Here is a 22,160-nt window from a genome sequence, read left to right on the forward strand (position 1 = left end):
ATGGAATGGAAGGGCACACTGTGTATATAGGAAAAATTGATATGTAATAATGGATATAGGCACAGCCTGGCTAAATTACTGATCTTAAAACATAAACAATGGTGCAAAGTTAGGAAGATGGAGAAACACCCACTCAGGCTCACTCCGACTTTGTGGAAACATCTGATCCAGGGAACAGTGGAGCCATACCATTCAGAGAATAAAAATGTGAACAGGAATATTCCAGCCAAGAAACACTCAAGTACAAAGGCAGCAAGGAAGAAGCATCCTTAAACATAAGTGAACTCATCATGAGACTTTCTTAAAAAATGAAGTTAATGAAATTTAGCTGACCAAGATAGATGTAAAAATAAAGACCCAGCTGTTACGCTGAAAAAATAAAATGAAAAAAAAAAAAAAAAAAAAAAAAAAAGACCCAGCACTATAGAAGTTGTGTTAGTGGTCTGTTGTTGAGATTTCTATCCATTTTATATCCAGATCTAAGATGCAACACTTGGCAATTATAATTGCAGAACAGATTGCATATATTACAACTTTAATAAAGCAAAAAAGTAACATAAGCTGCAGAAACAGGAGGTGGTATTGAATGGTAGGTGACAATGAGTTTTAATTCTATTTTTCTTGGTAGAGAGTCAATACTGTGTAAAACTGAACATATCATTTAACAGGGTGAAAACTTGGGAAAATGTCCTTCATGGTCTTTTGCTTAACCTTAGAGAGATCCTTAAGGCACTAATATAGCATGTGGAGAAGAAACAATTATTTGAAAGTTGGCAGTTCCCTGGATTCTACTTCAGTTTCTTATGTTAAATTCAAACTGAACATTAAATTTTTGTTTAAAAATAATACATTGTCGTGTTCACTTCAGCAGCACATATACTAAAAAAAATAACAATACGTTGTCCCAGTATTATAAATTATTCCCATCATCTGTCTTGCCATCCAAACGTGTCTGTAGGTTCATAGAAAGATGGCAAAAACAGGATCTGCCAAAAAATCAGTGGCAGACTGTGGTTATTCTGAGTAGTGGTGTTTGCAGTGATCTTTATCCTTCTTTATATTTCTGTATTTTTGCTTAAACTTTATAACAAACACAATTTTTCATTTAAAAAACATGAAAATGATGCAAAATAAATATATCCTAGACATCTCAAACTGGGAATTTGTCGTCTTTTAAGGACAAGACATGTCCAGTAGTTAAATACCCCAATCAGTACAGAGTGGAAGGGATTAGAGAGCGAAAAGTCAGGTGAGCCTGCAGCGGGCACAGAAAGCTCCTAGAGGAGGGAGAAATGCGGACAGGCAGAGAAGGGAAGGTGGGCAGTGGGCTCACTGAGCCCCACAGCATAATCAGGAGGAGTAGGAAATTATCTTTGGGAAGAGGCTCAGGAATGGGAAGTAATGGGAGGGAAGAGTGGAAGTCATTCCAAATAGCAAAGGCCTTGGCTCACCAATTTCAAGTTCTCCTTCTCAGCTGGAAGAGCAGACAGTGAACTCGGCGAGCCCAGGAGTCGGTAATGACGATGTCTGCAGAGAACCAGAGCATGGTTGCTTGTCTGCTAAGGAACTTCAGAGTCCGAGTCTTAAAAGCACATGTGCCCAAACAGAACATCTTTTTGGAAGATTTGGCTTCAGGGTGGCCAGTTTAGGGGACCCTGGTGCAAAGGACAGGGAGTAGGGAAGGTTTCTGGACTGGGGGGGTCGATGGAGTGAGGGTGGGTAAAAATTAGAAAACAGCCTTGAGGCTGAGATTTTCTTGAAGGTCATAATAATGTTTTTCAGTTCAGATTTACAAAGATGGGCAGAATGCCTATTACAGAGATCGTACGGCGCAGTTTTGTAAATGCTTGAATGAATGTGTGAATAATGGATTTTTGGAGGATCAGTGTGAGCGTTTTGGAGGCTGGGCCAGAGGGGACAGGAATGGACACCAGCTCTCTTCTAACGAGGCTGTTACTCTACTGGGAGATGTGACGTAAGGCTGCGTTTGGGCAGGAGCAAGGGGGAAGGACTCCAGAGTAGGTAAGAGTCTAGAAGAAGAACTAACAGGATTTCCTTGTCCCTAATTGCATAAGGAGAGGAACTATCTTCTCTTACGTAACTATTTGCAAAAAAAACTCCTAAGTTTTAAGTCCAGCTAATGAGAAGATGGGGAATTCTGACTTACACAATGAGTTCATTTTTCTGTTTACCAAAGTTGTGTTGCATGTTAAAAGCATGGACTTTGGGTCGCCTGGGTGGCTCAGTGGGTTAAGCCTCTGCCTTTGGCTCAGGTCATGATCTCAGGGTCCTGGGATCGAGTCCCACATTGGGCTTTCTGCTAGGCAGGGAGCCTGCTTCCTCCTCTCTCTCTCTCTCTCTCTCTCTCTGCCTGCCTCTCTGCCTACTTGTGATCTCTGTCAAATAAATAAAATCTTAAAAAAAAAAAAAAAAAAAGGCATGGACTTTGCAGCCAGACTTGTTGGGTTTGAATCCTAGTCATCATTTATTTGTTCTATAACACTGGGTGAGTTACTTAACGCTGCAGTTTCCTTATCTGACACATGAGGGTACTAAGAGCATGCCTACCTCCTAGGGTTGGGCGGAACAACTGAGTTAACATGATAAATGCTTGGAGTAGCTCCGGTTCCAAGAGCTGACAAGAGGTCAGTCCAAAGGGAATGACTGTGTGATTGTGACCGACAGCGGGAGATAGGGAACCAGAGAACTAGGTCTTATATGGCAAACTTGGGCCTAGAGCTTGAGATTTAGGAGCTGTGGAGGTTAGAACTGAGAGGCAGCACTGAGTTCCCTGCACGGTGTCTGTGCACAGGGAGAGCGGGGCCCGAGCATGATGCCAGGTGGTGGTGAAGCTGCAGGTGGCCTGAGGGTGCAGGTGTAGCAGATGTACAGAAAGTGAGGCCCTTGAGACTGCGAAGGGCCATGCTCTCAGGAGCAGAAACAAAGTCTGTGAATTTGGGGGGGGAGGGAATGGGTGAAATAAAGAAGTGAACCTCAGCAGCCTCTTGCCACGGGCTTCAGAACTTCCATGTGGCCCTGCCGTGAGATGGAAACCAGCCCTGAGATGTGACCACGCAGTGGCTGCACAGCCTGCATGCAGGGCAGAACAGCCAGCACTCACGCCAAGTCCGCAGGTCCTTCTGAGGACCCTCAGGAGGAGGGGGCCCCCGAGGAGCCCTGCCCTGTGGTGCTTCCACAAGTGGGTGCCGATCCTGGACTTCAGACACCGCCTCCCACCCCCACGCCAGACTCAGCCCTCTAAGCTTGTGCCCTGACTCATGGCACGTTTCTTAATTTCTTCTCTGATTTTGTCGCCATTAATCTTTGGGGTCACGGGCCTTGTCTTTTCTCTATCCCAGGAGTGCAGACTCGGCTTGTACACAGTCCCAGTGATTGGGTAAGCTCCTCCTTCCTTTTCTGGTCTGGAGCCCGTACATCTAAAGATGGCAGCCAGCCCTGCAGGAAAGCTGCGGGGAGTTGGAGGATCTGGGGGACCGTAGACCCCACTTTTTTTTTGGCTGTCTCTGTGACTCACTCCCAGTTTTGCTAAAAGCTCTTCTTTAAAAACCTGGAGTATGCTTTCCATTTCATTGTTCATTTGGAGAAGTCGTTCTCAATAAACACATTCCCAAGGGCAGTACTCAATGTTTGTTTTTCTTGTACATTCTTAGGGCCTAACTTTGCAGCTTAGAAAATTATATAAATCTGTCTATAGTATGTGGAAACATTCCTCCAGATTTATTGGCAAAGAAGGTTGAAGCCCAGATTTGAGAGCTACAAACTAAAATTTTAACCCTAACCCTGCTGTTTTATTTTTTCAAAGCAGATTTTTCTTTCTCTTAGAAAAGGAACTCATGATTATTACAAAAGCACAGAAAAGGGGGTGAGAAAAGTCGATACAAAATGAAATACTTTGTACATTTTTCTGTATTTTTCATGCAACTTTTTAAAAAACTCAGGACCACCATTATGTATAGGTAGCTTTGTTAATAATGTTATAATTCTACACTTTCTCATGTTCAGAACAAGGGGAACTTTGTTTCCAGTGGTTATATAACATTCCATCATTTAACTATGCTCTAATGCTAAACCATTTTATTGCTGTCAGACATTAAAGTTATTTACAGCTTTTTATTTTCATAAATAGCACTGTGATGATTTACATTGTTCTTAAGTCTTCCCTATATACCTGAAGAATCCTTGTTAGAGATTTCTAGAAGTAGAATTAAAGAGTATCTTCCTGTGTGCCCCAGATTGCTTTCTGGAAAGGTGGTCCCAATTCTCATTCACTTCAATGCTGTGGGACAGCGCTGGCTTCCCACCAGCACTGTGCCTTGTTCCTTGCAAAGTCTTGGTCAGTGTGATGGGAGAAAGTTTTCATTTTCATTCCAATTTGCATCTCTTACCAGGGAAAAGTGAGTGCTTTCCTTCCTTTCCTTTTTTGCAAAATTCTGAAAAAACAAGTAAAAAAATCATCCATCCAAAATCCTACCCCTGAAATCTCTCCCTCCCTCGCACCCTTCTTCCTTACCTTCTTAATTTTTAATAATTCGAAAGTGAATGTCTCACCCAGTTCTACTGTGCTGCCCAGAGGCAGACTCTGTTAAGAGCCCTGTCTCCCCAGCCCGCCCCCTCCTCAGCCCTCTCCTAGTGTCTGCAGACACACACAGGCAGTATAAACACACTTGTGTTTTTTAAAACCAGCACAGAAAGATGAGCTACAAGCTGATCTATAATTTTCCTTTCCTAAAAGCATACCTTATTATTAAATATTTTGGATGGAGTCTTCATGGTTTTTAGCCTTTTATATTTCTTTTGCAAATTTGCGTGTCATGTGCTTTGCCCACTTTTCTGTTGCCCGTGTTTTCTTATTTTCCATCAGAACATATGGCATGGTGTTGACTCTGCCTATCAGAAGGAGTGTGTGGTTTTTTTCCTTAGTCTGCCCTGCCCTCTTATTTTTTATTTGCTATTACGTCTATACAGCAGCTCGAAGAATGTTTTGTGGAGTCAGTGATTTCTCTCCTTTGATTTCTTTGTTTGCTTTTATTGAAGTTTCAGGAAATCTTTTTATTTGCCTTCCACGTAATCAGTGAACCTGTTCCCTCTAGCAGGGATTTCTGAGAACTTCACGAGTTCAAGTAATTCAATAACGTGAGAATAATACATCTTCTATAAAGTGCTGGCTCTGTGTCAGGTTGTTTGCTTCTCACAACAGCCTGTTGAAGAAGATGCAGGAAATGGAGGCAGAGAGAAGCTGAGTGACTTGCTCAAGATCGCACAGCCAGTAAAAAGCGTGGTGTGAGCTTCAGTCCAGGCTGTTTGACCTCAGAGCTGCAGTCTTACTTGGAACTCTCCCTGGGCTCTTCCCCTGGTTGGGCCCGCCTCACCCTCTGTGTGACTTCCTCTCCACCAAAAAGCAAAGAGCCAGAGTCTCCTTTTATTCTCCCTTTCATTTCTTGACAGGTCTGTTGCTTTGGGTCTCTGGTATCCTCCCCTGCCCGCCCCCCCTCACCCCCCCTTGCCACAACCACCACCATCTGCTACATCCAGGCCTGGCCTGTTCACCTAGAGCCCAACCGGGGCCCTTCTTCCTCGCTGCTGTTCTTCCCTCCCTTGCTTCCCCCGCCACACGCACGTGTGCGCACGCACACAAAAGCCATTCATTCGTTTTTCATTCCTCCATATGTCCTCTGTCTCTCCCCCCTTTTGTCCACACTCTCTTTCTTTGCCCCACTTTGTTTGCTCATGGATGTTGCTTCTCGGTCATTCCATACACCCGATTCCAGCGTGCTGAGCAGTCTTGGGGTAATCACTCTGGCTCATATTCAGAGACAGCAGCCATGCCTCAGACCACCCTGTTCCACGTCTCTGTAGTCCCTCTAGTTTGTACAGAATGGCATCTCTCACCAGACTGATTGGAGAGAGGCAGCCAAGTGTCATAGTGGCCGCTGACCAGTTCACTCTTTCTCTGACCCTCTTAGAAACAGATCCTTTCTTTGTATGTGACTCTCGAGGGACAGAAAGGCTCAAGGACTTCTGTCATGAACAGTCTTTCTTGACCCCAGGAGAGGGGAATCCTTTTCTCTCCCAAAGCTGGAAATATACAAGGACCAATACATGAATAAGTACGGTAGATAGCCAATGTTTAACTTTGAAGAATGTCTGATCATATGTTATTAATGTTTGTTGAGCCTCAAACTTCAGCAGTTAGCATTAAGATCCTGTAAGATAGGGCTTTGTGTGTTTAACCTGTCTTGTTTTTAGAATACCTTCAGAATCAGAAAAAAGATAATACATGCTGGGGGAGAAACTAAAGGAGTATTAAGAAAAAAACAAAAATATCATTAGTCTGCCACATGTGCAGTTACAATTTCATTTTCTGTCTAGTATTTATTGTAGTAAGTCTTCTGCTTTAATAGATAACTGAGGCTTTGGGTATCTCAGATCTGTAACATGTAGGCATTTGAAACCTCTTATTTTTCTTCTTCCAAGTCGTGTGTCAGGCAAGTGTATGTTAGAACATCCTGCATTTTCCAGCTCTGATTCTTGGACCAACCTTCTCAAAAGAGAAGGTAAAATGAGGTGGGCTTTATTCTTCATGAAATGCGAATCCTAAGGGTCCGTACGAATATACTCACCGAGATGGGGATTTGCTTCTGGGAGGTCCCCGAGGATGCATTTTTCGGGGTCTCCATTTGTGAGCTCTGTACCATCTCCCACACGACAATAGTACCTGAGCTTTAAAGGGGCAGAAGGGTGGAAGGAAGCGAGAGAGAGTATAAGAGGACTCGAAGACAGGAGCTGCTTCAGAACGCTCTCGGGCAGGGGACTTCTCCCCTTGGTCCAGGTAACAGACTGTGCCTAACATAAAAGGAAAAGGTCCAAATTAAAAAAATAATTGCGTCCGCATGCGCGCATGTGTCTGTGTGTATAAATATGCATGAATATACACACACATGTAATTTTTTAAAATTTGTGTACACACATACACATAGAATGGATAGATATATATGTTTTTCGTGCTAAATTAAGATTTGCAAAACCACATTTAAAAAACATCAAACACATTTTTATTTACAAAAACTTAAACTATTTGACGCACTCAATGGGTATCGGCTGTCTCTGAAAGTTTTTCCGTAAACAAATAAAAACAGCAATGGACGAATTATCCCTCCGTTGAGTTTTTACGTGACTTTTCTTGGGTAGTAACTCATGTGAATTGCACATACCAAATTAACAGGTGAAGTCGGAGAATTTATTGCTGCCAAAGTTAACAGCAAGCTGACTCTAAATTGCTAACAGATGTTTTTCCTTTTTTAGCCCCTTTGGAATTCTGTAGGCAACAATTGTTTCTTCTTTTTGCGGAGAAGGAGAGAGGTAGAGAAGGCAGGGGAATGAAAACAGACTGGACATTGAGAAATGTATGTCTCCATTTTCACCAGTGTTGGAACATTCTGAATTTGTATAGAGTTGGTCTTCAAAAGTTTAAAAAAAAAAAAAAAAAGAAATGTACATTTAGTCAGTTTAAACCTTTATTTAAGGTTTCTTTCTTTCTTTCTTTTTTTTTCTGTAGCAAGAAGATCCTTATAGGAAGAAGAAGCTTCAGGAGAAAAAAGAAGGAAATTTACAAAATTTAAGTTGGACTAAAACCCGAACATGTAGAAAAAAGAAACGGGGTGCTGCTCAGGTCTTGAGGTGTGTTCATTTTTACAGTCCCTTTAAAATGTTGCTCTGTTTTTTTTTATTCTATAATTTTACACCTAGCTCTTATCTTTTGGTCTTATTTTGGTGATGTTGGATACTGAGAATAGAATATTGACGAAAAAGTCTGTTATTAAAATCAATATGTATTCTGGTTATATTTTCCTTTATATTATTAACTCCCTGAAAGTGAATAGATTTTTCGTGTTTTTAACCTTAAAAAACGCTCAAAGCTATAGGAGGTTTTAAAGAAAGAGCACAAGGCCTCCTCTGTGCCCCGGCTTTCACCCGGCCTGTGAAGGGCAGGAGCGTTCCTGGGGCAGGTGAGGGTGAGATCAGCTGGGTGCCGCAGGCCTCCCCTTTCCCGTGTTACCCTCGCCCATGTAGTCAAAGAGAAGAGTCACCATTCCCAGAACCTGAGGTTCAGTCCCGCAGAAGCTAGATTCTTACACAGTTGGTAAGGGATGAGCCGGAATTGGTATTCTCCTTTGGAAACCTTGCTTGCTTAGGTCACTCAATCTCCCTGAGCTTTTGTTTGCTTATCAGTAAAATGAAGGCACTGGGTAGTGTTTATGTGGGAATCCCCTGTATTTTTTTTTCAACAGGTCAGCAGTACCAACATTTTTTTTTTAAGATTTTATTTACTTATTAGAGAGCACAAGTGGTGGCCGGGGTGGGTGGGAGTCACAGAAGAAGGGAGAAGCAGACTGGCCGCTGATCAGGGAGCCCTGCCTCTGTGCCAGGCTCCATCCCAGGGCCCTGAGATCATGACCTGAGCCGAAGGCAGATGCTCAGCTGACTGAGCCACCCAGGCACCCCCGTAGTGCACACATTTGACTTCAATTCCACCTGAGGGTATAGTCTCTGAATTTTGATTTCTTGGGTTAGACTTCTAAACACTTAACATTTGTGCCCAAGTCGAGAGACTCCAGTAGAGATGCTTTCTCCTGCCTTTTCCTCCCTGAGTCCATGGATGGAACTTTTGTGGTGTCTCTCACACTGACAGTGCCTCCTTCAAGGACCATAGTTTAATTTAGGAAAACAGTTCTGGCTCCCTGACTCCTGTGTGTGACTGTCCTTCAGCGGGGAATTAAAACCTAGCCCCTGGGCTTGAAAGCCTCTCTCCTCCTGAGTAGTCCCTCCATCCTCACTGTTCTGGCTTTTGCTCCTTTTGAGTTCTGTCATCTGGGGATTTCTTTCTTGTAGGTTCAGCTAGGTTTTTGCGTGTATTTCTGTGTAACTGTTCTCTAGTGGCTCCAAATCTTCCTGTGGAAGGGGTCCCACCTTGCTGCAGTCGCGCTTGTCGTGGGAAGGGGACTCCCTTCCTACAGTCTGCTGCTCCAAGATCCCTGGCTCACACTGAGCTCACAGAAAATGCAAGGATGAAAACGTAATAGACTGGTTGTTAGTTTGTTGTTAATACCAAATCCTAACTGTTGATTGGTAATAATTCTTCTTACTTAAGCTAAATTATTTTAAAATTGCAATGTGATATCTTGTAGAAAGGAAAGTTGCACTTTGTGTTCCTTTTACATACATTGAAAGTGTTACATTTTCAGGGCTCCTGGGTGGCTTAGTCCTTTAAGCGTCTGCCTTCGGCTCAGGTCATGATCCCAGGGTCCTGGGTTCAATTCCAGCATCAGGCTTCCTGCTCTCCGGGGAGCCTGCTTCTCCCTCTCCCTCTGCCTGCCACTCCCTCTGCTTGTGTTCTCTCTCTCTCACTCTCTGTCTTTCTCTCTGTCAAATAAATGAATAAAATCTTTTTTTAAAAAATGAAGTCTTATATTTTCCTGCTATGAACACACAGGAAAATACAAAAATCAAGTAGAATTTCAACAAGAAGATTTCTGACATGCTAAAGGAACAAGTTGTTAAAATAGAACTGTCAAGTAGCTTGTAGCTAATCAGAACCTTTTGAGAACATGATGCTCAAGAAGTAGGTTTGTCTGTTTCCTTAGCTGTTACACCTGTTATACTCTTTACCTTGAGTGATCAGAAGCTGGTGAAATCATGTGCTATGGCTCACATGGTTTGTCTTCATAACTGCCATCATACAAACCTGCCATGAGGTACAGATATTGGGCCATGTGACTAGCCATCTGCGTACTCCTATGGTGTCCTCTACCCATTTCTGTATCACCATTTGCAAAACCATCATGGTTCGTTCTTTCAAGGAATTCACAGTCTAGTAGACAGATACTATCATTGGGCCGTGAAATCCTTGGGGAAAGAACTGTATGCTTTGTAAATGCTGCACCTTTCCTAACAATACATGGCATGTGGTACTTATTCAACAAATGTTTGCTAAATGAATGGATGAGCAAAGATTTAAATCAACACTCAGTACCTTCCCCCAGACACGAAGGAGCAGGTTCGTCTATTGAGAATTATACTTTACACTAAAGCCAAGGAAGACGGGCCAAGAGACCTGGGTTCTGGTCCTGGACTTGCTGCTTACGAGATGGTGGAGGGACTCCTTTAACCTTGTGGAGTTTTAGTCCACTCAGTGTGAACTAGGAAGTGGGTTAAATGAGCTACAAATTGACTGTAGTTCTAAAACAGCAAAATCTTGGGGCGCCTGGGTGGCACAGTGGTTTAAAGCCTCTGCCTTGGGCTCAGGTCATGATCCCAGGGTCCTGGGATCGAGCCCCACATTGGGCTCTCTGCTCACCAGGGAGCCTGCTTCCCCCTCTCTCTCTGCCTGCCTCTCTGCCTACTTGTGATCTCTGTCAAATAAATAAAATCTTTAAAAAAATAATAATAAAACAGCAAAATCTTAGTCTTTTTTTTATACCTCTCTAACTCAGTGTCTTCTCCCCCAAAACCCTAAGAAAAGAGGTCATGAATTGTCCTAGGTTCGTATTTTCAGCTCTGATAAGTCTCCTGGATATCAAGGATGGATGGATGATAATATTCGGATGTGATCTTTTTGTGATTCTTGTAGGCCTTCTGAGCAGAGTGAATTAAAACTTGTGTGTAGTGAATTTGAAAGGTCTGAGCTGAGCGGTGACATCAATGTCAGAAACTGGTGTATACAGGAAAATCCTGGGGAAGTCTGTAAGCCAGATGCTGGCATTGGAAGCAGCTTACCGGCTGCACAGGGAGAGGCAGGTATGTAACTACAGCGAGTGGTGAATGCTTCTGTCGGAAGTTCGGTTCCTCCAGGAAGTTCCAGTGTAAAGCCGTGGGTGTTGAGGAGATTACCACTTTACAGGCACCTTAGCTTACAGAAGCCTGAATGGACTGCGTCAGGATGAGACTGGAAACCTGAGATTGTTTTGAACCTGGACAGCCTCGAGTGTTGCCCCCTCCGACCTCCCCCTTCCCCTAAAACCTGGCCATTCTCCACTCTCCCCATGCAGACTGCTGAAGGCACAGTGCTTGCTTACTCTCAGGGGTTGACCAGGAGAGAACTGTCTTCTTCTCACACACCTGAGCCAGATGGTTCCTATAGACCAGGCTGTTGGCCCGCCCAAGAATGGCTGGGCAGTGTTTCTGGGAGTGGGAGGTAGAGGGCCCCCAGGGCCAGGTCCAAGGTAGGGCAGAGAATGGTGGGAGGCTCAAGGGCCATTGAAGCTGACTGTACATGTGGGGGAGGTGGTGGGGAAGTTGTCATCCTCCCGTCTAGCACCTTTGTCTCCAGACACACGTGCCGTCAGTGTGAGCAGGCTGGCAGACACACAGGCTGACAGAGTTAGTGAGTTTCTCTCTCTGTCCTCTCCTTCATTCCCTTGACACACACGTGCCTTTTTGGTCTTACTGGAGGTTCTTTCTACCCACACATAAATAATACTTGGAAGCTCTTTGTGGAAATCTTCATAAAAGCGAGGCAGATATTACCTATAAATTTCCAGTCTGGTTGAGCAGCGGTTTGCCTACCCGGAGTGTTTATTTCCAGAACCATCATTAAATTATGGTTATCATTGGTATGGACGGCCTGAGCCCCGGACAGGTGGGAGTGTCCATCCCATAGGCAGAGTACACAAAGCTCATCACCCACCGTCCCTTCAGTTCCCCTTGTTGGTCTCAGGTAACTTCTTCCTTCTCCCTGGATGAGCAGAGGGAGCCAACCCTGAAGCCGAATGTGGCCTCTGTCATAACATCACCTCTCTCCTTTGAGGAGACATGGCAGCTAGTGGAAAATTGGTTAAATGAACGTGATGTCTCTCTGCCTTCCTACAGAGGGCTACTACCCGAAGCCTGGGAAGAAGTGTGTGGAGAAGCCTTGCTCTGATTCCAGCTCGGACTGCGGCAGCTCCTCAGGCAGTGTGCGGGCCAGCCGGGGCAGCTGGGGCAGCTGGAGCAGCAGCAGCTCTGATGGGGACAAGAAGCCTGCAGTGGGCCCTCCGCACTTCCTGCCAGCTGGTGAGTCCCAGAGGCCATCCAGACCCTCCGAGCAGACCTCTCCGCTGGGCTGCCCCCCCCCCCCCGCCCCCTGCCCCTGAGCCCTGTACCAGGCCTGGATCTGCCTTCCAAGCCTGGAGCACACACAGGACCGCTGATTGGAGTATTGACTTAGCTGTGGATTTGATTCAGTCTCTTGTTTTTTCCTCCTTCCTTTTTCTCCCATCTGCATCCCATCATCATCCTCATCCTCATCATCATCTTCATGTCTATCTTTGAACTGAACGTCCACATTTGTTTTAGTACTTGCACATTTTTATTATGGTAAAATAGTTGTAACAGAATTACCATTTTTAAGTGTACCATTCAGTGGTGTTAAGAGCACTCCTGATGTGTAACCAACACCAACCATCCATTCCTTGATCTTCTCATCAGCCCAGACAGACTTCGCACCTTTAAACAAGGGCCATCCGGTCCCCACTCCCCTAGCCCCTGAAGCCTCTCCACTACTTCCTATCTCCTATCTTCCTATCCCCAGTGATTACTCTGCTGTCTAAGTAGAATCACATAGTGGTTGTCATTTTGTATCTGGCTCATTTCACTTAGTGTAATTTCTTCAAGGTTCATCCATCCTTTCTTTTTAAGGCCCAGTAATATTCCATTGCAGGTACATGCAGCATTTAAATTATCCATTCATCTGTTGATAACCACTTGGGGTGTTTCCACATTTTAGCTCTTTGAACAATGCTGCTATGAACATTGATGTCCTCTCTTATTTTTGAGAAATTTGAAGATTTGGGAAAATTCAAAGAATTAGCTTACTTTTGTTATATTTACCCTCTTTATTTTTTAAAATTTAAATTCAATTAATTAACCTAGAATGTATTATTTGTTTCATGGGTACAGGTCTGTGATTCATTGGTCTTCTATAATACCTATTCATTAGGTTTTTTTTTTAATCCTTATAGTCTGTCCCACTTTGGCCTCCTCAAGAGAATCACTGTCCACTCTCATGAACTTGGCATGCATTCTTTTAGTCCATATTTTGTTTACCTGCATACATCCATCAACAGAGTATAGAACATTTGTGACTTACATAGAGGAAATCCTACTTCAGTATATCATTCTGCGTCTTGCTTCTTTCACTGGGTGTTTTTTAAGCTCCTTGACCATATAAAGATGGAGTTCATTCCTTTTCACTGTTGTTTTCAAAATAGTAAACCTAGTCTTTGTGTGAGGAAACGGTGATGAGATTGAGAAGCTCACAAGTGTGAGGCCTTCATTTGCCGGTCACACTGGTATGGCTCCCACACAGCCTTGAGAGGGAGAGCCAGTGGCCCTGGGCTCAGAGGGGTTGGTGGCTTGTTCCACACCCCAGTTTGCTCACCATTCACGGGCTGTGGCTCAAACCCTGTCTTCTCTCCCAGACAGGCTGCTTCAGGCCACCAACAGCTCCCTTCAGCAGCCTCCCGGTCTTTCTTCTCTGTCTCCTCCCAGTGGTGAGACCAATAAAAGAAGGTCTTATCTGAGAGACGGGGCACAATAGCCATAAAAACCTACACAAGGCACCCAGGTGTGTCTTCAGGCTGTGTTTCATTATCAGCTTCCCCACCTCCCAGGAGACTTTGAGACATTGTTTTCTTAATGATCCTCGATAAAATGTTAATATCACTGATCTGCACTGTTTATTACTGGGTACCATGCTTTAGGCACAAAAAGATAAGATATTGGTGCCCAAGAAACACTGCAGTCCTGCCCCCTCCGGGGGACACTGCCGTCGCCCACGTGGAGACACGCACAGACTCAGATGAAGGCAGGCAGGCCCACGTGCTGTGAGAGCAGGGATGCATGTGGTCTGAGGGAGCTTGGTTTTCACAACCTACACCAAGCACAGCTCCATCCACCACTGAAGACAAAGGCTGCCAGACAAAGCATAACTCAAGGTTTTTAAAAATCAGTCCTCAGTAACAAAGAATAGAAGTGCTGCTTTAGCTTGAGGAAGGTCAATGGGAGCAAGATGATGATAATTATTGATGGTGTTGCTGTACAATGGCTTAACATGTAGTTTGTAAGTTGTCTGAAGGTTATGTGCTATCGGGAAAATGTCCCCAATATAATTAACAGTGTAAGAGACCGTAAAGACAAAGTACGTATGAAGCATGACCCCAGCTTTCCACACATGTGTACACATAAGAGTTTGTAAGGAAATATACCTCATGCTGAATGGCAGCATGATTGCACGATTGCAGGCGACTTCCACGTTTCTTCTCTAAACTTATGTTTACTTGCATAGACTGCCTACAGTGTCACTTACAAACTGCAGGGGTCAATTTATATAGCAAGATTTCTTTTATCAGAAAAATCCCTATGAGAAACTTACATAATATTAATGGTTTCAGGTTTTTTCCACAATTAAAACACTGTGAATCCGAAATTCATAGATTTAAATGTTGAGTTTTTAATAAGTTTTCAATGAAAAGAGAAATATAATAAAGATTTTTTTAAAAAAAATGAAATTACTGAATATGAAAATCAGTCAGAAGTGAGAAATAAGTCGCTCATTTGGGGTTAGTGATATTAACAGTGTGCACTTTTAACACATAGTACAGTTGAATTACACTTGCAAAACCTTGTGATAATTGTTTTTGCTTTTACACAGGAGACAGTGTTCCGCAAAACGACTTTTCTTCAGAAACTCCCATCTCCTTGAATCTTTCTCATAACATCTGCAATCCCACGTAAGTTTCTCACTCTCTTGCTTTGATAGTGTGTTTTATATACTTACTGCTTTTTCTGTCATTGTGCTGCTGCTTTGTAGTTGGTTCTGCAGTGGAAATAGGAAAAATTTTTAAGAATGAGAGAAAATAACTTCCAATTTTGCTAATAATTCAGCAAGCGGGATCCTTCTGGGTACATATGTTCTTTGCGGAGATGTCTCTGGGAGCCCCATTGCTGCCAGTGATATAGCCACATTAGAACACATCCCCTTTCTGGGGGGCCTGGATGGCACAGTTGGTAAAGCGTCTGCCTTCAGCTCAGGTCATGATCTCAGGGTCCTGGGATCGAGTTCCGCATTGGGGCTCCATTAGGCTCCAAGCTCAGGCTCAGCGGGGAGTCTGCTTGTCCTTCTTCCTCTGCCCCTCCCCTAGCTTGTGTGCCTGTGCTCTCTCTCATACAAATAAATAAAATCTTAAAAAGAAAGAGAAAAAAAAGAACCCATCTCATTCCTGAAAGCAGAAAGAGAAACAGCAGTTATTGTAGGGATGGGCATCATCCCCTCCTCTGGGACTTGAAATAAAATGGAGCCCTGATGATGCAGGGAGTTTTACAGGAACCAAGCAGGTATTGACATGGTTAGGACTCCACTGTGTGATGGTTGCTGCCCCATCAGACAAAATAGACAAGTGGCTCTTATTGAGCAGGACAAAAGGAAGGGACGCAGCAAGCAGAGGGTTTTTGAGGGAGAATGGGATCACATTTCTGTGGGCTCCAGTCACGTGGTGAGAGGACAGGAGGGGTCGTTACCATTAAATAGATGCACATGTGAAAAAGGAGGTTCAGCAGAGGGGGTGAGGCAAGCTGTCTGTGGACTGTCTGCGAGCAGGGAACCTACACTAACTCGGGTCTGACACCAGCTGCTGGCCAGTGCTGGGCAGACGGGAACCTGCAGTGGGCCTCAGTTACACTGATTTTGTTGTTTATTAAAAAGAGGCTTTGCTGGGTCTTGGAAATTTGGTAACCTTAACCCTCTCCTGGCCATGTACCTTTGTGTCTCTAGCATTTATGTTTCTATGTTTCTATGTTTTTATGACAGAAGAATTCCTGTAAAACTCAAGACATGGTTGAATAGAGTTGGTACATCCTTTTACAGAAGAAATTGTAGCTTTTCATTTTCTGGCTTTCTCCACAGAAACATGAATGATCTGCCACAGTATGCAGAACCTCCCAGCCTTCCTGCCAGGCCTACAGGTGTTGAAGAAGATAAAGGTAGGGCAGACTCTCACTCTAGACACCAGCCGGGGTTCCTCCACATGGCAGGACAGGGAGCTTGTGGAGACGAGTAGGTTGGGGGCAAGGGCCGGGCCCTCTGGTCCAAGCCATGTCACTGGGCTTCCGTGCACCAGCCCTCAGGACCCGTCTCATCAGGGGCCTCTGACTGCACTGCCTCTGCCTTGTAGGCGAGGCTCTTGCATCTCCTGTCTCTTCTAGTGCCTGCTTCCCGCATGGCTAAGGTCAGGGATTGTGGCAAGATAAGCCTGGTGCTTACTCCCGATGGCATCACTGAGCTCTAATACACTTGTTTTTGCATGTATATATTCTGCTAGGTGTGAAAACTGCCCTCCATCTTGGAGCCGACTTTGAAAGCATGGGCTTCTGTGCCGTTCTTTGGATACATTTTGGACTTGCTATGGTTGAATTGTCAGTGGAACAGTGGCATTCTCCTTAGACCCCATCTTCCTGCTGTATATCCTGAAAGTATATCCCAGAAGGGATCAGGGAAGGTAGAAATGGTCAGCATGTGTGGGTGACTTGCAGGAAGTGTTTTGTAGAAGTAGAGAAGGAATATTGTAGGAAGGATGGGATGCGGGCTGAGGAGGGAAGAGGGTAGATTGAGGGGACTTGTTCTCTTCCTCAGGTCTTTACCCAGCTGGAGACCTGTGGCCCACGCAGCCCATGTGTGTGACAAGCAGCTTCAGCTGTGCTGTGGAGAACAGCGTGCCTGGCGTGATGCAGGGCCCGGCCCCCGTGCATAATAGGTACAGACTCCCTTCTCTGGTCATTGCCTAGGTTAGCCCAAGGACTTGCCGCGAGGATTGGAGTTTAGTCTATTAGGTGGGCCTTACAAAACTGGGGGCCAGGCTTCCTTCCCCAGTGCACCTCAGCTGATGTCTCCATCTGCCTCTTGGAGTTGTACTGGGATGTCTTAGAAAACAACAAAGCAGGAGGGAGAGAAACATGAAAGGAAAGAAGAATAACAAAGCTGTTGACCATGTCATTACTTTCCCCAAGCTGAAAAGATGGTCTGTTAATAGAGGCTGGTTTGAACACACAGTCACTCACAATTCCTACCACCTGATGGAGCAGTGCTTTCCACTTTTCCATGGCATCCATCATGAACACATTTAAAACACTAAGAAAGATCAGATAGTTTGCGTATTGAGAGGCCGTTCCACTTGAGCCGTTTCTTTAATTCGCTGTTGGATGTCAAAGACGTTCAGCGGTGAGAACGTGAGAAAATTCTGGCATCTCTGTCTCATCACAGAATATGAAGTTTTCTTTTTTGGTTCCTTTATTACAGCGGTATTTAGTCTTTTCTATCTGTCATGAGACTCTGGTTTGTAACTGTGATCAAAGTATCTGTTGCGAATCAGTCTTGATGGTTGTGGTTCCCCCCCCACCCCCTGGACAAACACCAACCCTGCTGGGGGGTGGGGCACTTTAGAGCAGTGCCTGCAGGTGTTGGCCAAGAGCCTCGGGGTTGCGCAGTCCTCTCCTAGAGTGCTCCAAAAGCCACGGCCTTGGATCTGCCTCGGGTTAGAGTTAGCCCCCCCGGGTGACCAAGGAAGCAAGCTCCTCGCCTGAGCCGTCCATCCTACCAGGCCGAGTCATTGGTGGGGAGCGTTTGGTCGGTCAGGAAGTCTTTGATCCCATGACTCAAGAAAGTACATCTTTTCTCTTCCAGAACTGAGGGATGAGCAGTCATTAGGGTGCTGGACCACAAAACCATTTTTCTCTTTCTTTACACGGTCTTTTGATGTCCTGTTTCTGAAACGAGACCTCTTGTGTTTTGTAGCAGTTTCATTGACTGGAGCGCAGCCTGCGAAGGCCAGTTCCCCAGCGTGTACTGTCCGTTGGAACTGAATGATTATAATGCCTTTCCGGAAGGTAAAAGCTACTTGAACGATCTGATGCCATTCTTTTACTCTCAGAAAAGTCAAAGCAGGAAGCATGTGGGCCTGAGGCATTAACTGCAGAAGAACGTACTTTCTTAAAACGACTTAGATGTAATTGACACAGAACATTGTATTAGTTTTAGGTGTACGACATAATGATTGGCCTTTGGTACGTACTGGGAGGTGACGGCTGCAGTTTAGTCTAGTCATCGCCCATCCTCGAACATGGTCACAAATGTTCTCTCTTCTGAAACTTTTAAGATCTCTCTTAGAGCAGCTTACTAATACATGAGAGGATATTGTTAATAACTCTGCTCACCACGACCTTACATTATATCTCCAGTCCTGACTCATCTTATCACGGGGAGTTTGTACCGCTCGAGCACCTTCACCCATTTTGCATACATCCCACTCCCCTCCACCCCTGACCCCTGCCTCTGAGAACGCAGTCCATTCTCCATATTCATGAGCCTGGTTTTTGGTTGTCATATGTCTGCTAGGAATGTGCCTTCAAAAACAAAACAGATGAGCATAGGGGAAGAGAAGGAAAAATAAGACAAAATCAGAGAGGGAGACAAACCATGAAGACTTTTAACTCTAGGAAACCAACTGAGGGCTGCTGGAGGGGACATCGCGGGGGGGATGAGGTGAATGGGTGACGGGCATTAAGGAGGGCGCGTGATGTGATGAGCACTGGGTGTTATGTGCAGCTGGTGAATCACTAAATTCTACTCCTGAAACTAATATACAGTGTATGTTAATTACATTGAATTTTTTAAAAAAAGAAGAATGCGCCTTTAACAGTGAGAACCTTTGAGAATGACCTTCCAGGAAGCTGCCGAGTAGCTTCCTGCGGGTTCAGTTGTGCAGGCCTGCCATGTGTAATTTCAGATGGCCTCAAAAAGCCCTCTCAACCTGGCTGCCTGGGAGCTTCTGCGAGCAACCCCGATCTATTTAGTCCTTTAGACTTGGTAGACCTGGGTCCCTTGGATTTCCGTGGACCTAAGATTGTAAATTACCCTTCGGGAGGCTGAGGCTTTAGATGTTTGCTATACTTTCAGGCAGACAGGTCCTGTGTGAAGTGGAAACACGCACGCGCTTGTTCCTCAGCGGGGTCCAACTCTTCTGACCCTGAGTGGTGCCGCAGAAAGATGGAGTGGAGAGCCAGGAGGGGAAACTGGGGGAAATGGCTGGTGCTTAGGCTCAAGCATTGGTAATGATAAACAGTAATAGCTATGAGATTTCCCTGATAAGCTGCAGAATGTTCTTCTTATATATTACAGAGTGATCACGATTTCTTATAGTGGGGCTGCCTGCTCAGGGAAGCTCTAAGTAGATGGCCTGAGGAGATGGCCCTCACTGGAGTTTGATACCTGCCTTGCTCCAGGCTAACCACAGGGGTGTGCTGTGGTGGCTTCCTTCCCGGGCTGGGAGGCTCCTGTGTATCACAGCAGCGCCCCGTTAACCCCAGGTTGTGCTTTCTGTGGTTTTGGTTACCACGGTCAGCTGCCTTCCACAACAGATGAGCCTCCTGCTCGTGTGTTGTCCGAAGGTCTCTAGTAGCCTGACGCTCTGTAGGCAGTTTACTATCTCTCAGCATCCCAAGAAGGGTGGGTGTGGTACTGGATACTCTGAGAGGAAAGAAAAGGAAGACACATTCCCATAACTTCTGTTGCAGTGTGTTGTTATTTTATATTTTATTAGTTAATCTCTTCCTGTGCCTACTTTATAAATTGCACTTTACCCCAGGTATTTATGTATAGGAAGAAAACATAACATACATAGGGTTCGGGAGGGTCCGTGGCTTCAGGCATCCACTGGGGGTCCTGGAACATATCTTCTGTGGCTAAAGGGGGGACAGCTGTACCTCCCTACTTAGCTAAGAAGTGCTGGTTTCATATTGCTTTGGTGTCTCCATACAGTGTACATTGCAGGAAGCTGAGGTCGGCCTAACAGGTAATAAAAGCAATTGTTAAGGGCTGATAAGAATCCTGACACGGTCCAGTGTGCAGGAGTCTTTATTAGAAAGCCTCCCGTCAGATTGTCAAATACAGAACATCAAGCCCAGAGGAAGGACCTTCCTTCCTGAGGGCTTCCCAGGTAGCCTGTCTTGTCTGCTAAATAGTTTTAACCTTGAGAATGACAGTGTAAACTACACCGGTCTTTACCTCAGAGGTATGGGAAGGCCTTGAAAACTTTTAGCCTGAGAGTGAGAATTCAGATCTCACCGTAAAAATATTTACCTGTGTTGTCTTCCACTTTTTGTAGAAAACATGAATTACCCCAATGGCTTCCCCTGTCCTGCCGAAATTCAGACAGACTTTATGGATCACAGCTCTCCATCTACCTGGAGCCCCCCGCCCAACATGCCAACTGCCTGGGGACACGCGGGTCTCCTCAATTCTCCGGTCAGTGCTGTGACCCTGGGGCAGCTCCGAGTTCTTTCTGGTCCTTCTTTCATCCTGGTCTCACTTCACTTCAGGGTCAGGTTCAGATCAGCCAAAACCTGGCTTGTGTCCTTTAGATCCCAGAAACCAGGCTAGCAACCCTCTGAAAGAGCCTTCGGCGTAGTCAGACAGGTGGGGGCTTGCGGACGTGGGGTGTCTAGCTGCCCTGAATGAGAAAGGCCTCCCAGAGGTCACGGAGGAGCAGTGATGGGTCAGGAGCAATGATGGGTCGATAAAATTGAATTCGGGCTGGGAAGCCCTCTGTGATCCAGCTATGTCTCTGTGGTCCTGTTGACATTTTCCTCTGTGCTCAGAGAGGGTCGCTCATTGGTCCATGAGTGGGTCCTGAGGGCTTCCTGCCTGTCAGCACCCAAGAGCCCCGTGCCTCCTCACTCTGGCATCCACTCAAGACATGTTTTACAGATCAAGAGCATTTGACCTAAGGGTTCTTTCTTGGATTGAAAATAAGTTTATCCAGGAAGATGAAGAATTCACAACACTCTGAGAAAAATGGCTTTGAGGCAACCCAGAGGGTTGAGAATAGTTTAATGACTTCCCAGTGACTTGGATGGGTTGCACTGTGGTGTCCAACTTTGATGTTGCCTTTCCTAAAAAATTTCTCTTTTTTCCCCTCCTCATGTACACCTCAGCCCTACCTCACAAGCACCCGAAGCTTGTCTCCAATGTCTGGACTTTTTGGTTCCATCTGGGCCCCACAAAGTGACGTATATGAAAGTTGCTGCCCCATCAGTCCCACCACGGAACATTCGACTCACATGGAAAACCAAGCTGTCATGTGCAAAGAATACTACCCAGGGTTTAATCCGTTTCGTGCCTATATGAACCTGGACATATGGACTACCACGGCAAACAGGAATGCAAGCTTCCCACTGTCTAGAGACTCAAGCTACTGTGGGAATGTGTGAAAAGAATTTGATTTTTAAACAATGTGAATAAAGAGGCTTGTGTTTTGATTACTAGCGTAAACTGGTTGTTGAGATAGATTATGACATTGGTGGATATTTTGGCACTTTTATATGAAAATAAATTTTTTTAATGAAATCTGGGTGCTCTATTTTTTTTTTTTTGACCCATTATAAGTCACTGGTAGGAACTTTAGCATCCATATGTCATAATTTCTTCATAACTCAAAAAGGGTGTCAGATATGCCAAATGTTTTAAATTGGGAAAAGGGGGACTTCTAAGAAGGTAAGAGTTGAGAATGGAGGGGCTGCTATGGTTCTCCCTCCTTGGGCATCAGAATCCTTCCCCCACTCTCCCCCCCACCCCGAGGAACTTCCAAAATAACATTTATCTGGTGACATTCCCAGAGATTCTGATTGAACTGACTCAGGGCCCGAGCCACCGAGATTTGGCTTCAAGTTCTCCACAGACTGCAACACGCAGCCAGGTTGGGACGCCCGCTGAGCAGCTTGCTCCACTGCCTGGACAGACCCTGCTCTGGGTGGACGATGGCTCTTTCCAGGCCCAGTGGTCATGGCAGCTGGGCGAAGCAGAGAACCAAGCACTGCCCTGCCTGTTCAGCAGAGCGAGAATGTTCCCTCCCCTCCATCCTGCCAGTGTGGGGGGCAACAGCAGCAGCGGGCACATTCTGGTAAGTGTTTGCTTTCCCCTTGAGTGAGCAGGCTTTCTCCAAATGCAAAAACTCAGGAGAGTTAGGTAACCAAAGCAGGTTTGCCAGACCGGTGTGTATCTGTTTGTCAGTGATTTTAGAAATCCCTAAGATGGTTGAAGAGTCTGTGTGCATGTG

The 22,160-nt window shown here is 45.2% G+C and overlaps 1 protein-coding gene across 1 annotated transcript in view; it reads left to right on the forward strand.

Moving 5' to 3' along the window:
* TMEM131L (transmembrane 131 like) overlaps positions 1-21,464 on the forward strand; it is a 157,410-nt gene extending 135,946 nt beyond the window's left edge. Inside the window, exons 27-35 of the mRNA XM_045996799.1 lie at positions 7,577-7,698; positions 10,649-10,815; positions 11,887-12,069; positions 14,708-14,786; positions 15,959-16,035; positions 16,685-16,805; positions 17,843-17,934; positions 20,211-20,350; positions 21,040-21,464. Coding sequence (XP_045852755.1) covers positions 7,577-7,698; positions 10,649-10,815; positions 11,887-12,069; positions 14,708-14,786; positions 15,959-16,035; positions 16,685-16,805; positions 17,843-17,934; positions 20,211-20,350; positions 21,040-21,315 — 1,257 coding nt within the window. The 3' untranslated portion in view covers positions 21,316-21,464. The remainder of the gene's footprint in view (positions 1-7,576; positions 7,699-10,648; positions 10,816-11,886; positions 12,070-14,707; positions 14,787-15,958; positions 16,036-16,684; positions 16,806-17,842; positions 17,935-20,210; positions 20,351-21,039) is intronic.
* Positions 21,465-22,160: the final 696 nt, after the last annotated feature.

This window comes from Meles meles, chromosome 2 (genome assembly GCF_922984935.1).
Source record: "Meles meles chromosome 2, mMelMel3.1 paternal haplotype, whole genome shotgun sequence".
NCBI lineage: Eukaryota > Metazoa > Chordata > Mammalia > Carnivora > Mustelidae > Meles > Meles meles.